This window comes from Piliocolobus tephrosceles, chromosome 13 (assembly GCF_002776525.5).
Source record: "Piliocolobus tephrosceles isolate RC106 chromosome 13, ASM277652v3, whole genome shotgun sequence".
NCBI lineage: Eukaryota > Metazoa > Chordata > Mammalia > Primates > Cercopithecidae > Piliocolobus > Piliocolobus tephrosceles.
In genome coordinates this window covers 79,690,559-79,711,932 of record NC_045446.1, presented here as the reverse complement: position 1 = coordinate 79,711,932, position 21,374 = coordinate 79,690,559, and the positions used below count along the sequence as shown (strand labels likewise).

Genomic DNA, 21,374 nt, shown 5'->3' with positions numbered 1-21,374 from the left:
GAGAACTAGGGTTGGACCCCAAGCAGTCTGTCTCTAAAAACTCTGTTCCTGGTCAGGCGAGGTGACTCCCAACTGTAATCCCAGCACTTTGGGAGGTGGACGCAGTTGATCACCTGAGGTCAGGAGTTCGAGATCAGCCTGGCCAACCTAGTGAAACCCCATCTCTATTAAAAATACAAAAAAATTATCTGGGCATGGCTGCGGGTGCCTGTAATTCCAGTTACTCAGGAGGCTGAGAGAGGAGAATCACTTGAACCCAGGAGGCAGAGGTTGCAGTGAGCCTAGATCGCGCCAATGCACTCCAGCCTGGGTGACAGAGACCCTGTCTCAAAACAAAAACAAAAACAAAACAATTGTGTTCCTGTCATTGCAATATCTCTTATGAATGACAGTGACATTAAATATGTTGCCAAAGTATGTTCCTAAGCCACTGAATTACATATAATAATTTGGGGGGATGCTTATTGCATGCTTGCAGAATCGATTGAAAGTTGACAAAGCTTTCAAGTATTATGTAGATTTTGGTCCAGTTTTTAGAATAGTTTTATTCAGCTTATCCTACATCTATAATATTGTCCAACTCTCTAACAATGACATGACAAAAAGCCTGTTAGCATGCTCAGTCAAACTCTGTAACAAAGGCATTGTGGAAATCCTAGTAAGCAGTGCAGCTTCTATTTTCAAAGCACAGAATGTCTCAGAAAGTCTCACATGCACGCTACTCTGATTACTCACAAAATGAGTGCCATCTATGGACTCTCCATACTGATAGAGATTGAAGCCAAAATAAAAAACAAGACTCAGTCTCTGAGGAGCTTATGGTCTAGTAAGGAATATAAGGGAAGGGGCAGTCATTCTGGAAGTATTCCTAGAAGAGATGACATGTAAGCTGAGACCTGAAGGATGAGGGTAGTCTTATCTTTTCTGGGGATAAAGAATACATGGCAACTGTTGTCATAAGAAAATATTTTGGGACCTGGCATGGTGACTCCTGCCTGTAATCCCACCACTTTGGGAGGCCAAGGAAGGTTGATACTTTGAGCTGGGGAGTTCTTGACCAGCCTGGGATACTTGGTAAAACCCCATCTCTACAAAAAATACAAAAATTAGCCAGGCATGGTGGTGTACACCTGTAATCTCAGCTACTTGGGAGTCTGAGGCTGAAGGATCGCCTGAGCCGAGGAAGCAGAGGTTACACTGAGCTGGGATTGTACCATTGACTCCAGCCTGGGTGACAGAGTGAGACCCTGTATTTAAAAAAAAAAAAGTTCTTATCTTTTGCTGGGTTGATGCCCTTCTAATCCTTCTAGGCCAGAATGCTTTCTGAAATGCAAATATGCCCATATCCCTATCCTGCTTAACCTTATTATGGGCTTTTGATAAACTACAGGAAAGTAGTTACACTCCTCTGGATGTCTTCTAAGCCTTATGTGTTGTTTTGGTGCTCAATGTATGGATTGTTCTTCCCACAAATCCCTTGGATTCTAATAACACTGAGTTCTTTGTATTTCTTTAACATGACACAATCTTCTGTACTTGTTTTTTATCTTGAATAACATGATTACTTTGCCAGTGGGAATATAAATAAATAAAATCACTTTGAAACAGCTTGGCATTGTAAAATTGAAGATGCACAAACTTTACAACACAGACATTCAACCTATAGGTAGATACTGTCAGGAAAGAGAATCTCTTGAATATTGGCATTAGGATACATGTTCACAGAAGCAAAACATGTAAAACATTCCAAATATATACCAGCAGAAAATGAATGAATATATTTTATTATTCACCAGTTATCCAAATTTGGGTTATCCACTCCAAACTCACTCTTGATTGTTTTCATAAATAGATCTGGGCCCATTAAATGGTTGTTCTTTGTCACGTGTTATGATGTTAAACTTCGTGAGTAGAAGGCATTGGAAAGATGTTCCAAGATGGTGCTTTCCAATCTGCTTTCTGTGTGCACCCTTGGCAAACTCTGGCAATGTAAATGACAACTCCAGCATCTGACACGGAGGGCATACAGGCCGACACCAGTGCCCAGATTCTGTGGCTGCTGCTCTGGCACCCACTTCCTGAAGTTCATGGTGGCCAGGAGAACCCAGTGGCCAAGAGCTTCTCCTGAAACTGTCCTTTGCCGAATTTGTAGTAAAGCCCCTCTGGCTTGACATTTCTTCATAAACAGCTTCACACAGTGGCCCAGAAGACAAGTTTCTGGGGAGTTCTGAAGTATCAATTTGAAACAGGTTCAAGGGCAACACCATAGCAACTTCTTAACATTGAGTGAGGCCACAGTGTGAGGGGACTCTTCATTGGCTGCTCCAAATTCACCATGGAGATAAGAGCAATTCCTTATATCTGCTCATCACATTTTCTTGAGACCTCTCTTTACATATTACTAGGCAATATTTCATTGCTCCAATGCTGTAACAGTTAATAATTCTTTATATTAACGTTCCCTATTCACATTACTGTATGTTTTCTCTGTCTTGATGGACCCTGGATCTTACTCTCATGTGAATGAATGTTCTATATCAGCAAAATACGGCAAACTACAGCCACAGTGATAATATATTTGAACCCTTAAAAGCCAATGAAAAAAATCAAGTACCTGAGAAATACACATGGTATGACTGTCTTTATAAAAAGTTCAAAAATGCCTAATGCCAAAACATGTAAAGAATACAGCCATGTGTGGTATAATTATAAATAACAGAGGAAAGATAAATAAACATAAAATTCAAGAAAATGGAAAAGCATAAGTGTCATTAGTACATGGGGCATCCAAAGATATTGGAAAAGTTATTTTCTTCATATGGCTATTAGGTTCACAAATGTTCGTTTAATTACTATACATATAGGTTATACTATAGCCTTTTATATAAATTTAAAAAATAATTATTTCTTATACTATAGAGTGATTACATTTACTAAAAGTGTAATTTGATCCATTTCCCAACTAGTGTGCTGAGATAGTGATCTTCTCAGCCTTGGGTGACCAGGCAGGCCGTGAGGCCTCTGGCTTGGAATAGTCTTGTGCATATTCCCCGGTGTGCTCTATGACATACTGATGTTTTCTTATGTGTGAAATGACATGAATAGATTAGACTTGATTACCTGATAATGCCAGATGAGAGTTTTACTGTATTATGCCATTCTCCTTAGATTTAATACTGAGTTAAATTTTTCCACTTCAGAATAACCTCTTATAATTATGAAATTCGATTTTTAATTTTTAATCCATAGGGACAAGACAAAAGAAACAATATAAACACACATATATAAACACCCACATAACTATATATAATATTCAACTTTATTTCAAATATACCAATTTTAAAATTTATCAATATACCCATTATGATTCTTTCTGAATGACATACCACACAAATTCAATATGGATTCTCTAAAGAATCCTCTTAGGCCACTTCACTCAAAGTCTGTGCAGCTGCTTGCACTGTGAAGGCTGCAACAGAAATCTGTCTCTTCACTTCTCCCCAGGCCTGGGAAGGGTCCACGTTGCTTTCAATATCAAACAGAGCATCATAAATTCCTGGGAATGACTCCCCTGCATACTTGTTGTGGCTGCTTGGAGCATAGATGACATGCCTGTTGATAAAATTGTTTCCTGTTTATTAGGTACCTAAATGACATACAAGAGAAACACCAGAGCACTCTGCAATTCCTGGATTGCATATTTCTATAACAATTTGAACAAGCCACTTGTCAACTGAACTTCCAAGTTCAATCATCTCTGAAGACTATTGTGTGAAATCTAGAGTAATTAATTATATTTTTATTTCAAACAAATAAAGTGGTTCAGTGCTACAAAAGTAACAATGACGATAGTAACCACAGCAATCATGCTTGGTATTGGTATTTAATGTTCACTTACAATTTTTCTAATGATTAGAAATAAACTCTACACAGTTGATATTAGTATTTCACAGAGGAGGAAACTGAGGTCTGACAGATCAAGTAACTAAATGATTTGTCACAAGACACATGACAAGTGCTGATTTTTTAATATATCATGCTACCTCTTACATTATAGCACAATTGTGATCATTACAGTCTTGTTTGTGATCAGCCAACCCTATACTGTATTTGTCATTTTTTAAAAATCCACACTATCATGTTAGAATACTTAACATAGAGTTTGAAGAATCATCAAAAACAATTTTGTAATGTTCCACATGACCAAGGCAGAAAATGTTTTATAGAATGGGCTAAGACATTTCATGTAATAGCCCACAGAAGAGAAGGACAAACTCCAAAGTAAAGAGGTAGATAAGGCCAGAAGCAGTAGCTCATGCCTGTAATCCCATATATTAAGGAGGCCGAGGTGGGAGGATTGCTTGAGGCCAGGAGTTCTAGACAAGCCTGGGCAACATAGGGACACCCTGTCTCTACAAACCAAAGTATACATATTAGCTGGACATGGTGGCATGTGTCTGTTGTCCTAGCTTCCTGGGAGGCTGCTGTGGGAAGATTGCTTGAGCCCAAAAGTCTGAGGCTGCAGTGAGCTACAACTGTACAACTGAACTCTGGCCTGGGAGACAGAGTGAGACCCTGTCTCTTAGGAAAAAAAAAAGGGGGTGGGGGATGGATAAAAATATACTGCCATTGGCAATCCAGTCAACCTGTTTGAAGATGCTCTTACTACCAAACCAGAACCTTTTATAATCCCTAGAAAGAAAGTTAGGGCCTTTTCTGGCTGTCCAATGATCTATCTCATTCTGTAATATTTAGAAAATCAACCTGGGGACAGTCAATGTTTGGCAGGAAAAAATTCAACTGTCAGGATTTAGGAGGAAATAAAATCTCTAAATCAACATTAGGGAAAAGAATAAATAAATATAAACTTATTGTATATATTATATAGAGAGAGATGTTTGGGTTGTGTGTATACATAAGCAAAAATATATTTAAAATAGGAAAGGAGCTAAAATTATACACACAAGAATATAACCATGATTTTATATTTTTCTGATAAAATTGGGGAGATTTTTATTTCCTGCCGTGGCTTTCTGGATCTTCTATATTTTCTAAAATAAACATATATGCTGTTATAATCAGAACAAAGATACTCAAAATAAAGATATGCAAAAATCATATTACATTATATGAAGAAATAATACCACTATAACTTCCTATATATATTTTGAAATTTTCCATTTGCTTGCAAGAAATCAACTACAATATTTTTCCACAATGAAAAAAATAAAAATAATTATAAGAAACAGTGATATTATAGAAAAGAGTCATATTTTCTTTTCTTACCTATAAAAAGGTCTGTCTGGTAACCCTAATGGATCAATAAATGCTCTTTCCAGAAACATGAGTTGATCATTCATCATTCTTAATAATATTGGGCTGAGAAAGAAAATGAATATAATTATAACTTCATGAAAATATATTTCTATGCAGAAAATAAAAACTTCAGAACAAAACTGAATTTAGTTATCTCCAGGAATTGCTTCTAGGCCCACCCCCTACACCAAAATTTGTGCATACTAAAGTCCTGCAAGGAAGACACATGTATATGAAAAGTTGGCCCTCCTCCTCTGTGGAATTAACAGGGTGAGAACGAACAAACTATAAAACAAATTAAATTGATCTCTTGGTATAATGATCCAGATTTAAGTCTAAAAGTTACTTAAAATTGTATCATTTCAAGTGATTTTCAGAATGGTTTAAGTACAGCATTCTTGGAGTGTGATATGACTTTCTGGATTAACTTCTTCTGCCTCAATGAGGAAATGTAGCTGTGTATGTGGAATCTGAAGCCACATCTGATCTCCCTTGGGTTAGCTGCCCCCAGTATAACCCTTACCACATGCTTAATCCCTCTTTGACATCTTAGTCTTCATATTGTTAAGACAATGAGATAGGCAATTATATAAAATAGAAAATGTTTACGGAACACATGGCTAGTAGTTTAAACGGAATGTAACAGTTGTTTTTTAAGTTTCTATAATTCTCTTACTTTATATTTTTCATTAGTTTCTCATTAGCTACATCTGAGGTTCTCAGATTCAAGCCTGCAGAGTGAGCATCATTCAGTGATAAAAGTTCTAATATATCAAAGCTGAAAGAAAGATGATTGTTGAGATTTTTTTCCATATAAATGAATTTACTTACCTAAAATACTTTTGTTCTAGATTCATGTCCATCCTACTTTTAGATATTTAACAAAATCATTTTCTGTATGCAATGCTAATATTTTCAAATGTAAGTTTGAAAATAAAAGATTTAATTTGGCAAAATAAAAAGTTTTCCATATTTAAAAATAACAAGAATAGTCGGCCCTCTATATATGTGGGTTTTAGTCCGCCAATACTGTATTTTATTTTGTCTTCTTAAGAGATGGAGTCTTGTTCTGTTGCCCAGGCTGAAGTGCAGTGGCTTGATCATAGCTCATTATAGTCTCAAACTCCTGGGCTCAAGCAATCCCCCTGCCTCAGCTTCCTGAGTACCTGGGATTACAGTGAGTAATACTGAATTTTCCATCTGCATTTGCTTGCTAATATGAAATCTATGGATAGAGAGGGCTCACTATATTAATGGAAAAAAGAATTCATGTATAAGTGGACCTGTGCAGTTCAAATCACTGTCGTTCAAATGTCAATTGCAAATTTTAACATTCTGTAATATGCTAATTAAGAACAATAAAATACATAGCTATCACATTTTTAAAATCCTATAAAATACTATACTGCTGAGGCTTTTAAAAGCACAGAAACAGCTGTGTGTGCCAATGGAAAAAATAATAGTGATTTTTATTTACGTTGGCATAATAAGGCAAGATTTTCTTCACCTTAGGTATCCTAGTAATCTACTCACTGAAGTACTATCAATGTTAAAATAAGATGACCTGCTAATGTTTAGTAAGATGCCTGGCAGATTAGAATTATTTACCAAGTGATAACTAACAATATTCCTTTCATTTTTAAAGCTAAACCTATTATGAACACAAGAGATGATGATTACTTCAGTCTTTTAACAATATTTGGATACCTCCTATGTATCAAACACTCCCCTGCTTTTACAGAACTTACATTCCAAAAGGAGTGTTGAGGTTGTTTTGTAGTAAGAATGGTTCAATATAATTGAAAGCTTATCAGCAAGCCCTGAATACTTCAACAATGAATTACTGAATTTAATATACCAATTCTTTCACAATTTAATTAACTAATGAGAAAAAATCATTACAATAAGAAAGCATAAATCATCTTATTCATTAATTTCTCTCTTGCTTTTTATAATTTTGTTTTACTGACAGTTAGCATTTAGTGATCATTTCCTATGTGCCAATTACTGTTCTGAATGTTTATACAAAATGTGATTTTTAATTTTCAGAGCGATTCTGCAAAGTGGGCAGGGTAATAGCCCCATTTTGTAGATGAGATAATAAAGGATCATGAGTTACATAACTTGCCTAAATTCACACTAGAAAGTTTTAGAGTGAAATAGGAGGTCGGTATTGTCCTTTCAACTGCACCTTGCTGAAAAAAGGAAAACAGGAACAACTTAAATCCCCATAATTTGGATTTGAGCTATTTCTAATATTTATGTATTTAGCATCATGAATTCAGATTCTGTGATAGTATAAAGGTAAATTAAACACAGAATACCTGTTAGCAGCTCCCATAAACAGTTGAGACAATCGAATGAAGGATAATTTCAATAAGATGCTATGGGTTTCGGAATCAAATTCACAAAGCATTGCTACAAGTACAAAAACTCATGTGGCTACACACATGTAAATGCACGCATATGCACCCACGCGTGCACACACACACACACACACACTTCTCTTTCTCTGTATCCTGTGTCAACATCTTATATTCTTTGATGGGGCAAGAAGTAATACAAGAAAAGCAGGATGAAGACATGTCTTTTCCTTAGATTTCAAAGTTTTGGTTGAGAAATTCAACATTCAGTTTAATTTACTTAGTTAGAATTTACTATTATTATGTGCAATGGACTGTACAGGTGTTTCCGAATTTGTAAATATATAGGAAACAGAGTGGATCTTTACTATCATTTAGAGAAAATAAAACAACTGTAGAAATACTAAAGGAAGGGGAAGCTGAGTGTGCTAAAGAACAAGTGTCCTAGACAAACCAGAATTCAAACCATAAGGCATTTTGTCAGAGGGAGAAAACATTTTTTCTTTTAAATACAAAAAGAAAACCAGTTTTATAGAATACATGGTGTTTGGGATCTCCTTAAGATGTATTTCTCATTGTTGACTTTTTTACCCACATACAAAAATTACAAAGAATTGGAAAGAATAGGAAAACAATTCTTCCAATATTCCCTGAGGATAACATAATTATTAAAATAATTCCTTAATTCCTTTTAAGTTTTTCCTATATTTGTTAAGTAAAAATTAATCAAACTATATTTACAATTTTATAAACTTTCTGCTTACTTCATATTTTATTCTAAGTATCTTTTATTATATTGTATTTCTAATAATCCGTTTTAAGGATTATAAAATGTTCACATTGGTGAATATCAAATCTTTTAGTAATTTCTCTTCTCTTAGGCATTAGATTATTTTGAATTACTGGCTATTATAATTTTATACTTCAAATCTTTCTCCGGGCAGTCTTTCTTTTCCAAAACAGAGACTTTTTCCTAAGAAATAATTCAAGAAATGGAATACCTATGTCAAAGCACAGGACTCTGTGACAGTTCTTGCACACGTTAGCAATATGTATCTATCTTTTTCAAAAAAGCTAAAATAATTCATAATGCTATCAGAAAAGCATGGAGACCATATGCTTCAGTGTACCAGCTACAGCAGTGGGCACAACCAAGGTTTAAATTGTTATTAATGTGTTATAAAAATAACATCACATTACTTTCATTTGTATTTCTGAATTATGCATTAGTGAACTGCAATATTTTGCTGTTTCTTTACAGGTGTTTCTTCGACAACATTTTTATAATTCTTTGTCTTGTTTCTTACCGATATTTGCAGTTTGTTCTTTTGGACTATTCAAATTAATTTTCAAAAAATATTTTTATAATGTATAAATTACTCTCCATTTTTGCTAGAAAATAAGTTTTCAACTTTCTTAACTTCTTTTCTTTTGAATATTAATTTTCATATTCTGAACCATTTTAATGATCTCAAATATGATTGCATCATTTCCCCACTGCTTCTAAACTTGGCATCTGTCTTTCAAGAAATTTCCATTTTTACTAAAAAATTCTTTACAGCTGTTGTTTATGTGAGCATACAATGTGAAGTGTGATTCTGAGTTTAATTTTATAGCAGGTACTAACATAGTTTATACAATGTTATGATTGACTAATCTTTCCCAATTGATTTTTGCTGTATCATTTATTACTAATACTTCCTTATATATCACTGAGCCGATTTTTACACCATCTACTCTGATCTTTTTATGTATCCTTACATCAGCTCCTAGGGATTTGATGTTTACATCATGATACTATATTTAATACACATATCTGTGCCCTCAAAATTCTACTTTAAAAAAATTACCTTAGTATTCTCACCAAGTATTTTTCCTTCCATCTTAAAATTTTGTTCAAATTGTGTTGTACTTGTGTAATCTTACATAGAATTAATCCTAAATGTTTAACATTTCCAAAATTAATGGCTTCACAATATTTGCTATTCTGGATAAATAGAATTTTGCCAGATGGAAGTGGAAATAAGGAGCTCTATGTGGAGGTAATGAAATAAAAAAAAAGAGGCAGAAAGAAATCATGCTTTGAAAATTAAATAGTCTGGCTGAGTTATGATGTACAGATACTGAAAAAACAAGCTGGGGTCACACAGTGAAGGCCCTTCATTGTTAAGCAGAGTATGTTGTAACTGATCAAATGGCAGGAGGGAGAGACTGACATTTCTCAGAGCACAGTTGCCACTCCAAATGTTGAAAGTAGGTCTTCTGAGATAGGGCAGCCCTACATAGGATGTGCTAGAGTGGAAATACAGAAAGCAGCAGGAAATGGCACTTGTCTACCTATGTAACAAGCTGCACGTTCTGCACATGTATCCCAGAACTTAAAGTAAAACAAATTTAAAAAACAGAAAACAGCAAGAAATTCCCAAAGCAAGTTTAGCAACAGCGATGTTAGTTTCCTTTTAAATACATATATGTGTGCGTAGATATAGACACAGATAGATATAGATATAGATATAGATATAGATATAGATATAGATATAGATATATAGAACGTACTTGCTTTTGTCAAAGTCCTGGAGTCTCTCACTGAACTTGGAAGCAATTTCTGTAAAATTCTTTACTGCAGAAAAAAGTGAATCTGAAATAGAAATTGGGATCATCAAATGCTTAAAGAACGTAATTTCTAATGGCATTGGTCCAAAGTTCAAGAAAAGGAACAATATAGAAGCCATCATCTTTTGTGTTTTACAAGGTATTTATATTTTTATATTATAAGATGTGAGCATCCATAAAATGAAAAATACATTTATAGACATAAACAGAATATTGGATCACTTGAAATAGCTATCAATAATAAATGACCTAAGATAGCCTATTATATTTTGGAGATTAATAGAACCATACAGATGAGGAATTTGAAAAAGGAAGGGTAACATACCAAATGATACACTGTATGTCTTCATTTCCTGTGGATGTTTCATAGAAATATTGTAGATTTTGTCAGCATAGTTTCTTAAAACTACAGCATAATCTCGACAATCAAAAGGGAGCACTATGGAATTGGCTAGTTCAAACACCATCCCTCCTCGAACCTGGGCCACAGTGAGGTGATATTTAAACATCGGATCATAAAACTTTTCCACCAACTCATATGTTTCGTAGACACTGTGATACAGTGGATAGCTGCTGAAATTGCCTGTTTCCTACAGAAAAAAATAACAAAACATATCTCTTATAGGATAGCTTACAATAAAATGATTAGCACCATATTTACTATTAGTATTAGTAAGATTGGTCAGTGATGGATCAAGGAAAGTACTTAAGCATCTCAATAAGTTACTTCCTAAACAGCTAATGTTATGATACGTAAACACACTCCAAGCTTGTACTAATTAAAATATGTGTATATAATATAACAAATATTATTTAAAAAATATTTCAAAGGGACTAAACAGGCTTGCCTCTAAGAATGCAGAAGATTGCATTCTTAGAATCATGTTTTAAGAATCTGAAAAAACAAGACAAGACAATCTTGCATTTGGGTAAAAATAAGAAGACAGAATTGTTAAAGGCAAGTAAATAAGTATTACAAGTATTACACAATATTATATAGGAGAAGACACTAAATTGTTTAATCACTAAAATTCCATGAATAAATGATTGACAAACAGTGTGCTGAAGGCTGGAGAGTCTGAATGGTGAGGGGTGCAGTAGTGGATCTAAAGTCTCACTAAGGAGAGAGAAGGGAGGACCAGACAGGTGTCAGGAAAACCAAAAATATAGGTGGAAGGAAGGACTTTTCAAACTGTGAATTGCTGGTTTATCACTTTCGACCATTAAGATGTTTATTTTTTATTATTAATATAAAAGGACATTTTATGTACTGATGTGTTGAGGAGACTGGGATTCTGGAATTGCCCTGCCAGGGTTTGAATCTAGGCTTCAGGACTTACTACCAAAAACTTTAGGTGGTCATCTGACTTTTCTTTGTTGTAATTTTTTTCACAGTAAAATGTAGACAATATTAATATTTATCCTCACTCTCAGCTCCCATATAACTCTGCCTAACTTCCTACCTCACAGACAGGAGATTGAAGATTTTCCATCTGGGAAGAATAGCCCGTGAGGAAAGACTTACAGAAACTTAATGTCAACTCTAAATCGCCAAATGTCTTTTCTGTATTTGGAGTTGAGCTAAACCTTTTATTATTGCAATATTCTTATTGGAACAGTTTTGAATGAACTCTTCCTTACCATTTTTATAAGGGTGAGAATGATTTTTCTTTATAACATAAAATTTAAAAATGAAGATGTATCAGGATTAAAATATTACTTATAAATATGGACGTATCATAAAAGCTGACAAAGGTTTCATCTGATGAACAGAAATCAGGGATGGTATGAATATGAAATGGAAATAAGAAACAACTGTTTTTAATTGTACACCAGTGTTCTTATAAAACTACCTGACATTTTATAAACTATGTACCCATTTTACTTTGAAGAAAATGAAAACCATATATGTGTGTGTGTGTGTGTGTGTGTATATATATATATATATATATAAAATCTACAACAGAAGACAAGGAATCATGACTTTTACATGTTCAAAGTGTATTATACTGATATGGATTGGCTCTGTGTCCCCACCCAAATCTCGTCTTGAATTATGATAATCCCCACGTGTCATGGGAGAGACCTGGTGGGAGGTAAGTGAATCATGGGGCAGACGTTTTCCTGCCCTGCTCGCCTGACAGTGAATAAGTCTCATGCAATCTAATGGTTTTATAAAGGGAAGTTCCCCTGCACCTGCTCTCTTGTCTGCTGCCACGTAACATGTAACTTTGCTCCTCATTCGCCTTCAACCATGATTGTGGGGTCTCCCCAGCCATATGAAACTGTGAGTCAATTAAACATATTTCCCTTGTAAATGACCCAGTCTCGGGTATGTCTTTATTAGGAGCAGGAGAACAGACTAATATATATAGTCTGTTCTTTATTAAACATATTTTTCATTTGTTTAATGACATTATTTGTTTAATAATTAGAGCTATAGTAAGAGATGGAAATTCAAATACACTGATTAATTTTGAATGATAATGGGGAGATACTGATTAATTTTGAATAAGGAGGAGGGTGAAATCAAAGACAATTCCTACATTTTCAACTTAAATGACTGGGTGAATGCAGTGCCACCAAATGAAACAGAAAATATGTTTAAGGGAGTACACGGACGTTCACATTTGCAGACATGAGTATTGATACCAACTGACACTTGAATTTAGGGTAGGAATATCAGATACAGGAGTTATCCTATGTAGTAGCGATACTGTCAACCATTGAGACTTCTCTCTGCTTTCAACTAACGTTTGAGTCACTTTTTGGAGTCAGAATTATTTGTTTAATTAAAACATATTCATAAATAATCTTGAATAATTTAGATTCACTTACCCAATTTTTAGTATACCGTGCTCTGCCTGAGGCAATTCCAAGTCGTTGGAAGAACACCTCAAAATCATTTCCAGATCCCAATTTGCTTATCCTTTTAGAGATAAAACAACAGAATTATTTCAAAGTAATTTGTTCATTAAGTACAGATTACATGTTCATTAAACTAAACTCCATTCTATTATAAATGTAATTTTAAACATACAGACTTAGAATGCAGCAAAAACATGAAAAGAATATTAATTTTAATCACAAAATATCTCCTTCTATGAGACTATTTTGTGTAGGAATGACTATTTTATGTCACATTTTGTTAAAGGTTTCTGAAGTTGGAAAACGTTTTCCTTAAGATTATTTCATTCCATTTATCATCTTTATCTGTTGTACATAATAGAGTGAAAAGCAAATATTTTTCAGATAATTTGGACATAAATTTTGCCCTTTATAATATAAATAATTTGTGCTGTTGACATCAATAAACTCAGAGTACTGAGATATTTATTCTTCTTCCCTTGCTTGTGAAGATACAACCAATGTTGAAGTGATGCTTGCATTTTTATTACAGTAAGAAAAATATTTGTTAACTATATGATATTCAGAAAAAGAATAATTACAAGGTGATGAGGTGACAGAAAAAATGAGATTTACTTTTCACCATTATCTCTATCAGGGGTTGAGCATCCCTTTTCCAAAAATCCAAAATCTGTATCAAAATATCTCATGCACCCCAAAAATACATACACCTACTACATACTCACAAAAATTAAAGATAAGAAAATTTTTTAAAATGCTGCAAAATCCAAAAGTTTTTAAGCACCTACACAACACTGAAAGGAAATGCTAACTGAAGCATTTCAGATTACGAACTTTCAGATTAGGGATGTTCAACCAGTAAGTATAATGCAAATATTCCAAAATCTTAAAAAAAAATCCAAAGTCCAAAATACTTCTCATCCCACACATTTCATATAAGAAATGACCAATCTATATAATCTGTTGAAATGTTCCATATATATATATTACATATTCTAAAGACAAATCACGTTTTGATGTCCTGCAGATTTAACTATAAAATACACAGTAATATTTTATTTGTGAACCAAAGGAATGCTTTTCCTTTATCAGATTTTAGACCATTTTTAAAGTTAATTTTTCACTTAATAATTGAAAGAAAATAGGCTTTTATTTTCAAAACAATCCCACACTGAATTCAGTGGAAATTTCATTCATTTGTTTACCTGGGCATGCCACTGAACTCGGGGGAAGGACTTTTTTGAGTCCAACTTTCATAAAGAGATTTGCCTTCAAAGCCTTCATCAGGGCTTTCCAGCTACACAAATTAAAACAAAAAAAGAGAATACTTATAAATCAGATATATTAAAAACAAGATGTCCATTAACAAGAAGTGAATAAGCCACAATTCAGCAAAAACAAGGGATGCTATCCATACATTGGCAGTCATCAAGAATTATAAGTTTCTGACAAATGGGAAAATACTTATGTTATTATATATAGGTGAACTATATTATGAAAATAAATGCATGAAGTGCATAGCATAAACATGCTACACCAAATTCATACCAAGCCACTGTCTTTAGATGAATGGCATAGTGTATGATCTTTTTGTCTATTTTTCTGAATTAAAGGATACTACAATCAACACAATTTATCCTCTCACAACAAAGAAAATAAAAAGAAGCAAGATGGTTAAGGGAAAGTATTCAATTTAATATTGTTTCCTGTCAGTAGAGTTGCCAAAGTTATTCAATAATGTATAATAAACTGCAATGTCTGATCTTGTACCAGTACCATGCTGTTTTGGTTACTGTAGCCTCATATTATAGTTTAATGTCTCCAGCTTTTTGTTCTTTTTGTTTAGGATTGCCTTGGTTATATGGGCTCTTTTATGGATCCATATGAATTTGAAAATAGATTTTTCAAATTCTGTGAAGAATATCTATGATAGTTTAATAGGAATAGCACTGAATCTATAATTTACTTTGGGCAAGATGGCCATTTTGATGATGTTGATTTTTTCTATCCATGATCATGGAATGTTTTTCCATTTGAATATATGTCATCTCTGTTTCTTAGAGCAGTGGTTTGCAGTTTTCCTTGTAGAGATCTTTTACCTCCTGAGTAAGCTGTATTCATAGGTGTTTTATTCTTTTTGTGGTAATTGTGAATGGGTGTTAATTTGTGACTTGTCTCTTGGCTTGTCTGTTGTTGGTGTATAGGAATGCTAGCAATTTTTGCACATTGGTTTTGTATCCTGAGACTGCTGAAGTTGCTTATCAGCTTAAGAAGCTTTTGGACTTTGGCAATGGAATTTCTCAGATATAGAATCATGTCATCTGCAAACAGGGATAGTTTGACCTCCTCTCTTTTTATCTGAATGAGCTTTATTTTTTTGTCTTGCCTGATTACCCTGGCCAACACTTCCAATACTATGTTGAATAGGAGTGATGAGAGAACAAATCCTTATTTTGTGTCAGTTTTGAAAGGGACTGCTTCCAGCTTTGGCCTATTCAGTATGATGTTGGCTGTGGGTTTGTCATATATGGCTCTTATTACTTTGAGGTATGTTCCTTCAATACCTAGTTTATTGATAGTTTTTAACATGAAGAGATATTAAATTTTATTGAAAGCTTTTTTTTCTGTGTTTACTGAGATAATCATGTGGTTTTTGTTTCTAGTTCTGCCTATGTGATTAATCACATTTATTGATTTGCATATGTTGAATCAACCTTGCATCCCTGGGATGAAGCCTACTTGATTGTGGTGGATAAGCTTTTTAATGTGCTGCTGGATTTAGTTTGCCAGTATTTTTTGTTGAGGATTTTTGCATCAGTGTTCATCGAAGATATTGGCCTCAATTTTTTTTTTTTTGTTTTTGTATGTGCCAAGTTTTGGTTTCGGGATGATGCTGGTCTCATAGAATTAATTAGGGAGGAGTCTCTCCTCCTAATTATTTTGAAATAGTTTCAATAGAAGTAGTACCAGCCCTTTTTTGTACCTCTGGTAGAATTCAGCTGTGAATCCATTTGGTCTTTGGCTTTTTTTGGTTGGAAGGCTATTAATTACTGCCTCAGTTTCAGAACTCATGATTGGTTTGTTCAGGGATTCAATTTCTTTCTGGTTCAGCCTTGGGAGGCTGTAAGTGTCCAGGAATTTATCCCTTTTTTTCCTTCTTTTCTTTGTTTTTGAGATGGACTCTCGCACTGTCGCCTGGGCTACAGTGCAATGGCGCAATCTTGGCTCATTGCAACCTCTGCCTCCCAGGTTTACTCGATTCTCCTGCCTCAGCCTCCCTAGTAGCTGGGATTACAGGTACCTACCACCACACTCAGCTAATTTCTATTTCTTCTAGATTTTTTAGTTTATGTGCACAGAGGTGTTTATAACATTCTCTGATGTTTGTATTTCTGTGGGGTCAGTGGGAATATTCCCCCTTATCATTTCCGAGTGTGTTTATTTGACTCTTCTCTCTTTTCTTCTTTATTAGTCTAGCTATCACTCTGTTTTATTAATTTTTTCTCAAAAAATCAGCTCCTGGATTCGTTAATATTTTGAAGGGTTTTTCATGTCTCTACTACCTGTAGTTCAGCTGTGGTCTTGGTTATTTCTTGTCTTCTGCTAGCTTTGGGGTTTGTTTGCTTTTGTCCTCTAGCATACTTAGTTTTATATTAGGTTGTTAACTTGAGATCTTTCTAACTTCTTATTTTTTTGAGACGGAGTCTTGCTCTGTTGCCCAGGCTAGAGTGCAGTGGCATGATCACAGCTCACTGCATTCTCCACCTCCCAGGTTCAAGTGATTTCCTGCCTCAGCCTCCCGAGTAGCTGCGACTACAGGCACGTGCCACTACACCATATTCGGCTAGATTTTTGTATTTTTAGTAGAGACGAGGTTTCACCATGTTAGTCAGGATGGTCTCGATCTCCTGACCTTGTGATCCGCCCTCCTTGGTCTCCCAAAGTGCTGGGATTACAGGCGTGAGCCACTGCGCCCAACCAGATACTTTTAACTTTTAAAGTGGTCATCTAGTGCTATACGTTTCCCTTTTAATTCTGCCTTAGCTGTGTCCCAGAAATTCTGGTATGTCATATCTTTGTTCTCATTAGCTTCAAATAACTTCTTGATTCCTGCTTTTATCTCATTATATACCCACAAGTCATTCAGGAGCAGGTTATCCAATTTCCATGGAATTGCATAGTTTTGAGTGAATTTCTTACTCTTGATTTTGAATTTGACTGCATGGTGGTACAAGAGATGTTTTTAATTTCAGTTCTTTTGCTTTTGCTGAGGAGTGTTTTACTTCCAATTATGTGATCAATTTTAGAGTAAGTGCCATGGGATGATGAGAAGAATGTATACTCTGTTGTTTCTGGGTGGAGAACTTTGTAGATATCTATCAGGTCCATTTGAACAAGTACCCAGTTCAGGTCCTGAATATCTTTGTTAATTTTATATCTTGAAAATTAATTAATATTTTCAATAGGCCATTAAAGTCTACCACTATTATCATGTGGGAGTCTAAGTTTCTTTGAAGGTCTCTAAGAACTCGCCTTATGAATCTAGGTGCTCCTGTGTTATGTGCATATATATTTAGGACAGTTAGCTCTTCTTGTTGAATTGAAGCCTTAACCATTATGTAATGCCCTTCTTTGTCCTTTTTCATCTTTGTTGGTTTAAAGTCTGTTTTGTCAGAAACTAGAATTGCAACTCCTGCATTTTTCTGTTATCTATTTGCTTGGTAGATTTTCCTTCATCTATTTATTATGATCTATGTGTGTCATTGCATGTGAGATGGGTCTCTTGAAGACAGGATGCCAATAGGTCCTGGTTCTTTATCCAGCTTGCCACTTTGTGTCTTTTAACTGGTGCATTTAATCCATTTACATATAAGATTAGCATTGATATGTTTGGATTCGAACCTATCATCATGATGTTAGCTAGTTATTTTGCAGACTTATGTGATTGCTTTATAGTCTCACTGGTCTGTGTACTTCTGTGTGTTTTTGTTGTGACTGGCAACAGTTTTTCCTTTCCATATTTAGTGCTTCTGTCAAGAACTCTTGTAAGACAGGTCTGGTGGTAATAAATTCCCTCAGCATTTGCTTTTCTTAAAAGAATATTATTTCTCCTCTACTTATAAAGCTTAATGTGGTCAGATATGAATTTCTGGATTGGAATTTCTTTTTTCTAAGAATGTTGAACATTGGCCCCCAATCTCTTCTGGCTTGTAGGGTTTCAGCTGAAAGATCCACTGTTAGTCTGATGGGCTTCCCTTTGTAGGTGACCTGGCCTTTCCCTCTAGCTGCCTTTAACATTTTTTCTTTCATTTTGTCCTTGCAGAATCTGATGATTGTGTGTCTTGGGGATGATCTTCTCAAGGTGTATCTTACTGAGGTTCTCTGCATTTCCTGAATTTGAATGTTGGCCTGTCTAGCTATGTTGGGAAAGTTCTCATGGATTATGTCCTGAAATATGTTTTCCAAGCTGGTTCCATTCTTCCCATCTCTTTCATGTACATCAATCAGTCATAGATTCGGTTTCTTTACATAATCACACATTCTTTGGAGGTTTTGTTCATTGCTTTTTCTCTATGCTTGCCTGCCTGTATTATTTCAGAAAAACAGTCTTCAAGCTCTAAGATTCTTTCCTTCGCTTGGTCTACACTGCTATTAATACTTGTGATTGCATTGTGAAGTTGCTGTAGTGAGTTTTTCAGCTCTATTCTTTTCTATACTGGCTTTTTTTACTGTCAGTTCCTGCAATATTTTAACATGAATTTTAACTTCCTCGAATTGGGTTATAACACACTCCTTTAGCTCAGTAAACTTTGTTCCTATCCATATTCTGAATTCTATTTCTGCCATTTCAGGCACCTCAACCCAGTTCCGAACCCTTGCTGGAGAAGTGATGCAGTCATTTGTAGGAAAGAGGGCACTCTGGCATTTTGAGTTTTCAGTGTTCTTGTACTGATCTTTTCTCATCTCTGTGGGCTCATCTGCCTTCAATCTTTGAGGTTGGTGACCTTTGGATGGAGCTTTTTCTTTTCTTTTTTAAACAGTCTAGCCACTTTTCTGCAGGGCTGCTGTGTTGTGCTGGGGGTTTGACTCCAATCCCTAGTTGCCTTAGATTTTACAGTACCTGGAGGAATCATCAGTGAAGGCTGTGAAACAGCAAAGAATGCAGCCTGCTCCTTACTCTGGGACCTCCATCTCAAGGAGTCATAGACATGTTGCCAGCCTGAACAGACCTGTAGGAGGTTGCTGGAGACCCTATTGGGAGGTCTTACCCAGACAGGAGGAAAAGGATCAGGAACCCAGATAAAAAAGCAGTCTAGCTACATTTTTGTAGAGCAACTATGCTGTGGTGGGGGTCCACTTCAGCCCTTGGTTGTCTTGGACACTCCTAGGTCTGAAACCTGGAATGGCTAAGTCACCCAAATAGCAAAGATGGTGGTCTGCCCCTCCTGGGAGCTCCATCCCGGGGTGTCCTAAAACCTCTCTCAGCCAGAGAACACCAGTGGGGGTAGCCAGAAACCCTGGTTGGGAGGCTCCACCCATTGATGAGGAATGCAGTTGGGGACCTGCTTTATGAAGCAGTCTGGCCACATTTTTGTGGGGCCTCTGTGCTGTGCTGGGGTACTGCTTCCACCCCTAGTCATCTTGGGCCCTCCAAAGCCTAAAGGTTGGAATGGTTAAGCCACCCAAACAGCAAAGATGGCAGCCCACCCCTCTATCTCCACTCCCAGCTCCCCCCACCACCCAAGAGCTCTTTCCCAGGTAGGTGCAACACTGCTACCCGTGGCTGGCTGGAAATCCAAGCCCATGGGTCTTATCCTGTGAGATGCTGTAGAAGTGGGGCCTGCAGACCATTGCGGCTCAGGCCCCTGAATTCAGCCTCTTTTTTATGGGTATGTATGAGTGTCTAGCCTCCTGCTTTGCTGGAGTTGCAGCTACTTTTGCCATGAAGCCTGGAAAGCTGGAATATCTAAAGCGCCTGTGTCTCCATGCATGCCTGAGCGGCTGCTCTGCTAAGACTCCATGCGGCTGTGTGTCAGACTGAAGGCCCTGGTGGGGTGGGTTCACAAGGGTATCTGCTGACTTAAGGGCTGCAAAGATCCATGGAAAAAGCATGGTTTCTTGGGGTTGCACATTCACTCATCATTTTCCTGGATGGGGGAGGTTCCCTTAACTCTGTCATTTCCAGGTGGGCTGTCATCCTGCCTTGTTTTTCTCCATTCTCCTTTGGTTGGGTTGTTTCCTTGATTAGTCCCAATGTGAGTACCTGTTCGTTTCAGTTGAAGGTGCTGTATTTACTTGCCCCTTCCCTTTCTCTTTGTGAGAGCCATACACCATAGCTGCTTCTAGTCAGTCATCTTGGTCACTCCTCCATTCCATTCTTTTGAAACCAAAGCTTAATGGCATTTACATTTTATTTATAATGCCTATTTGAAAAAATGTAATTGTGGTCTCATCTAGCCTCTGTTCCTGGAAGCCAGCACCTGCTATTCTTATGAATATTCTTTCTCAATCAATTAGAACATTTAATGATTCCTGTGTCCTGAATTAATTGATATCACTATACTGAAGAGTATGAACAAGTTTTTAAATTAAGGAGTTGAGCCATAGGACCAAGTCTTGGTTCAGCTACTTTACAAGTCATGTGTGACTTTGGTGGCCAGTGTTCTTTGAGCTCAGTTTCACTGTTTTAAGAATGGAGATGGTAGACATGATACTACTCATGTGCTACCTCACAGTGGTGTGGTGAGAAATGAAGCAATCTGTATAAACAGTTTACTAGATGTGATGGTCTGTGGAGATGGGATGTCATATTTGTTATATGAAAAGAAGACAAGAAGTTATAAAACAACACCAATGTTTAACATAATAATACCTCAAGAAAACATCACTCGTAGAACTTATATACCTCTTTTGTTAGGTTGTATACCAAGCTGTACATCAGTGGTGTACAATCAACTCTCAGAGTGTAGTTTCCTGAAAAATAAGAAAAGAATAGATTTTAAAATTTATTTTCTTTCTGTTATTATTTTCTTCAAAGACCACTGCTAACTTCCTAGCCAGAATGTTGTTTTAAAACCCGATTTCAACTATAACTCTCCAATGGCTTCCCATCTAACTCTGTAAATTCCATCATCCTCACCAAAGCCCACAGTGCCATATATGAAACCCCAGGTCACCTCTCAAAATCTGCCTTTTACATTCTGCCCAACAATA

General features: G+C 35.8%; 1 protein-coding gene across 5 annotated transcripts in view; it reads right to left on the bottom strand.

The window, feature by feature from the left end:
• Positions 1-3,301: 3,301 nt before the first annotated feature.
• The window catches only part of FOLH1B (folate hydrolase 1B), a 73,820-nt gene continuing 55,747 nt past the window's right edge, over positions 3,302-21,374 (bottom strand). For 3 of the 5 annotated variants that reach the window (XM_023209204.2, XM_023209205.3, XM_023209208.3), the window contains 7 exons: positions 21,067-21,134; positions 14,366-14,457; positions 13,131-13,221; positions 10,618-10,882; positions 10,236-10,317; positions 5,287-5,379; positions 3,302-3,612 (listed from right to left, as the gene is read on the bottom strand). In XM_023209204.2, the coding sequence (XP_023064972.1) occupies positions 3,423-3,612; positions 5,287-5,379; positions 10,236-10,317; positions 10,618-10,882; positions 13,131-13,221; positions 14,366-14,457; positions 21,067-21,134 (881 nt within the window). In that variant the 3' untranslated portion in view covers positions 3,302-3,422. The remainder of the gene's footprint in view (positions 3,613-5,286; positions 5,380-10,235; positions 10,318-10,617; positions 10,883-13,130; positions 13,222-14,365; positions 14,458-21,066; positions 21,135-21,374) is intronic. The other 2 variants (XM_023209206.3, XM_023209207.3) reach the window with 1 other exon arrangement.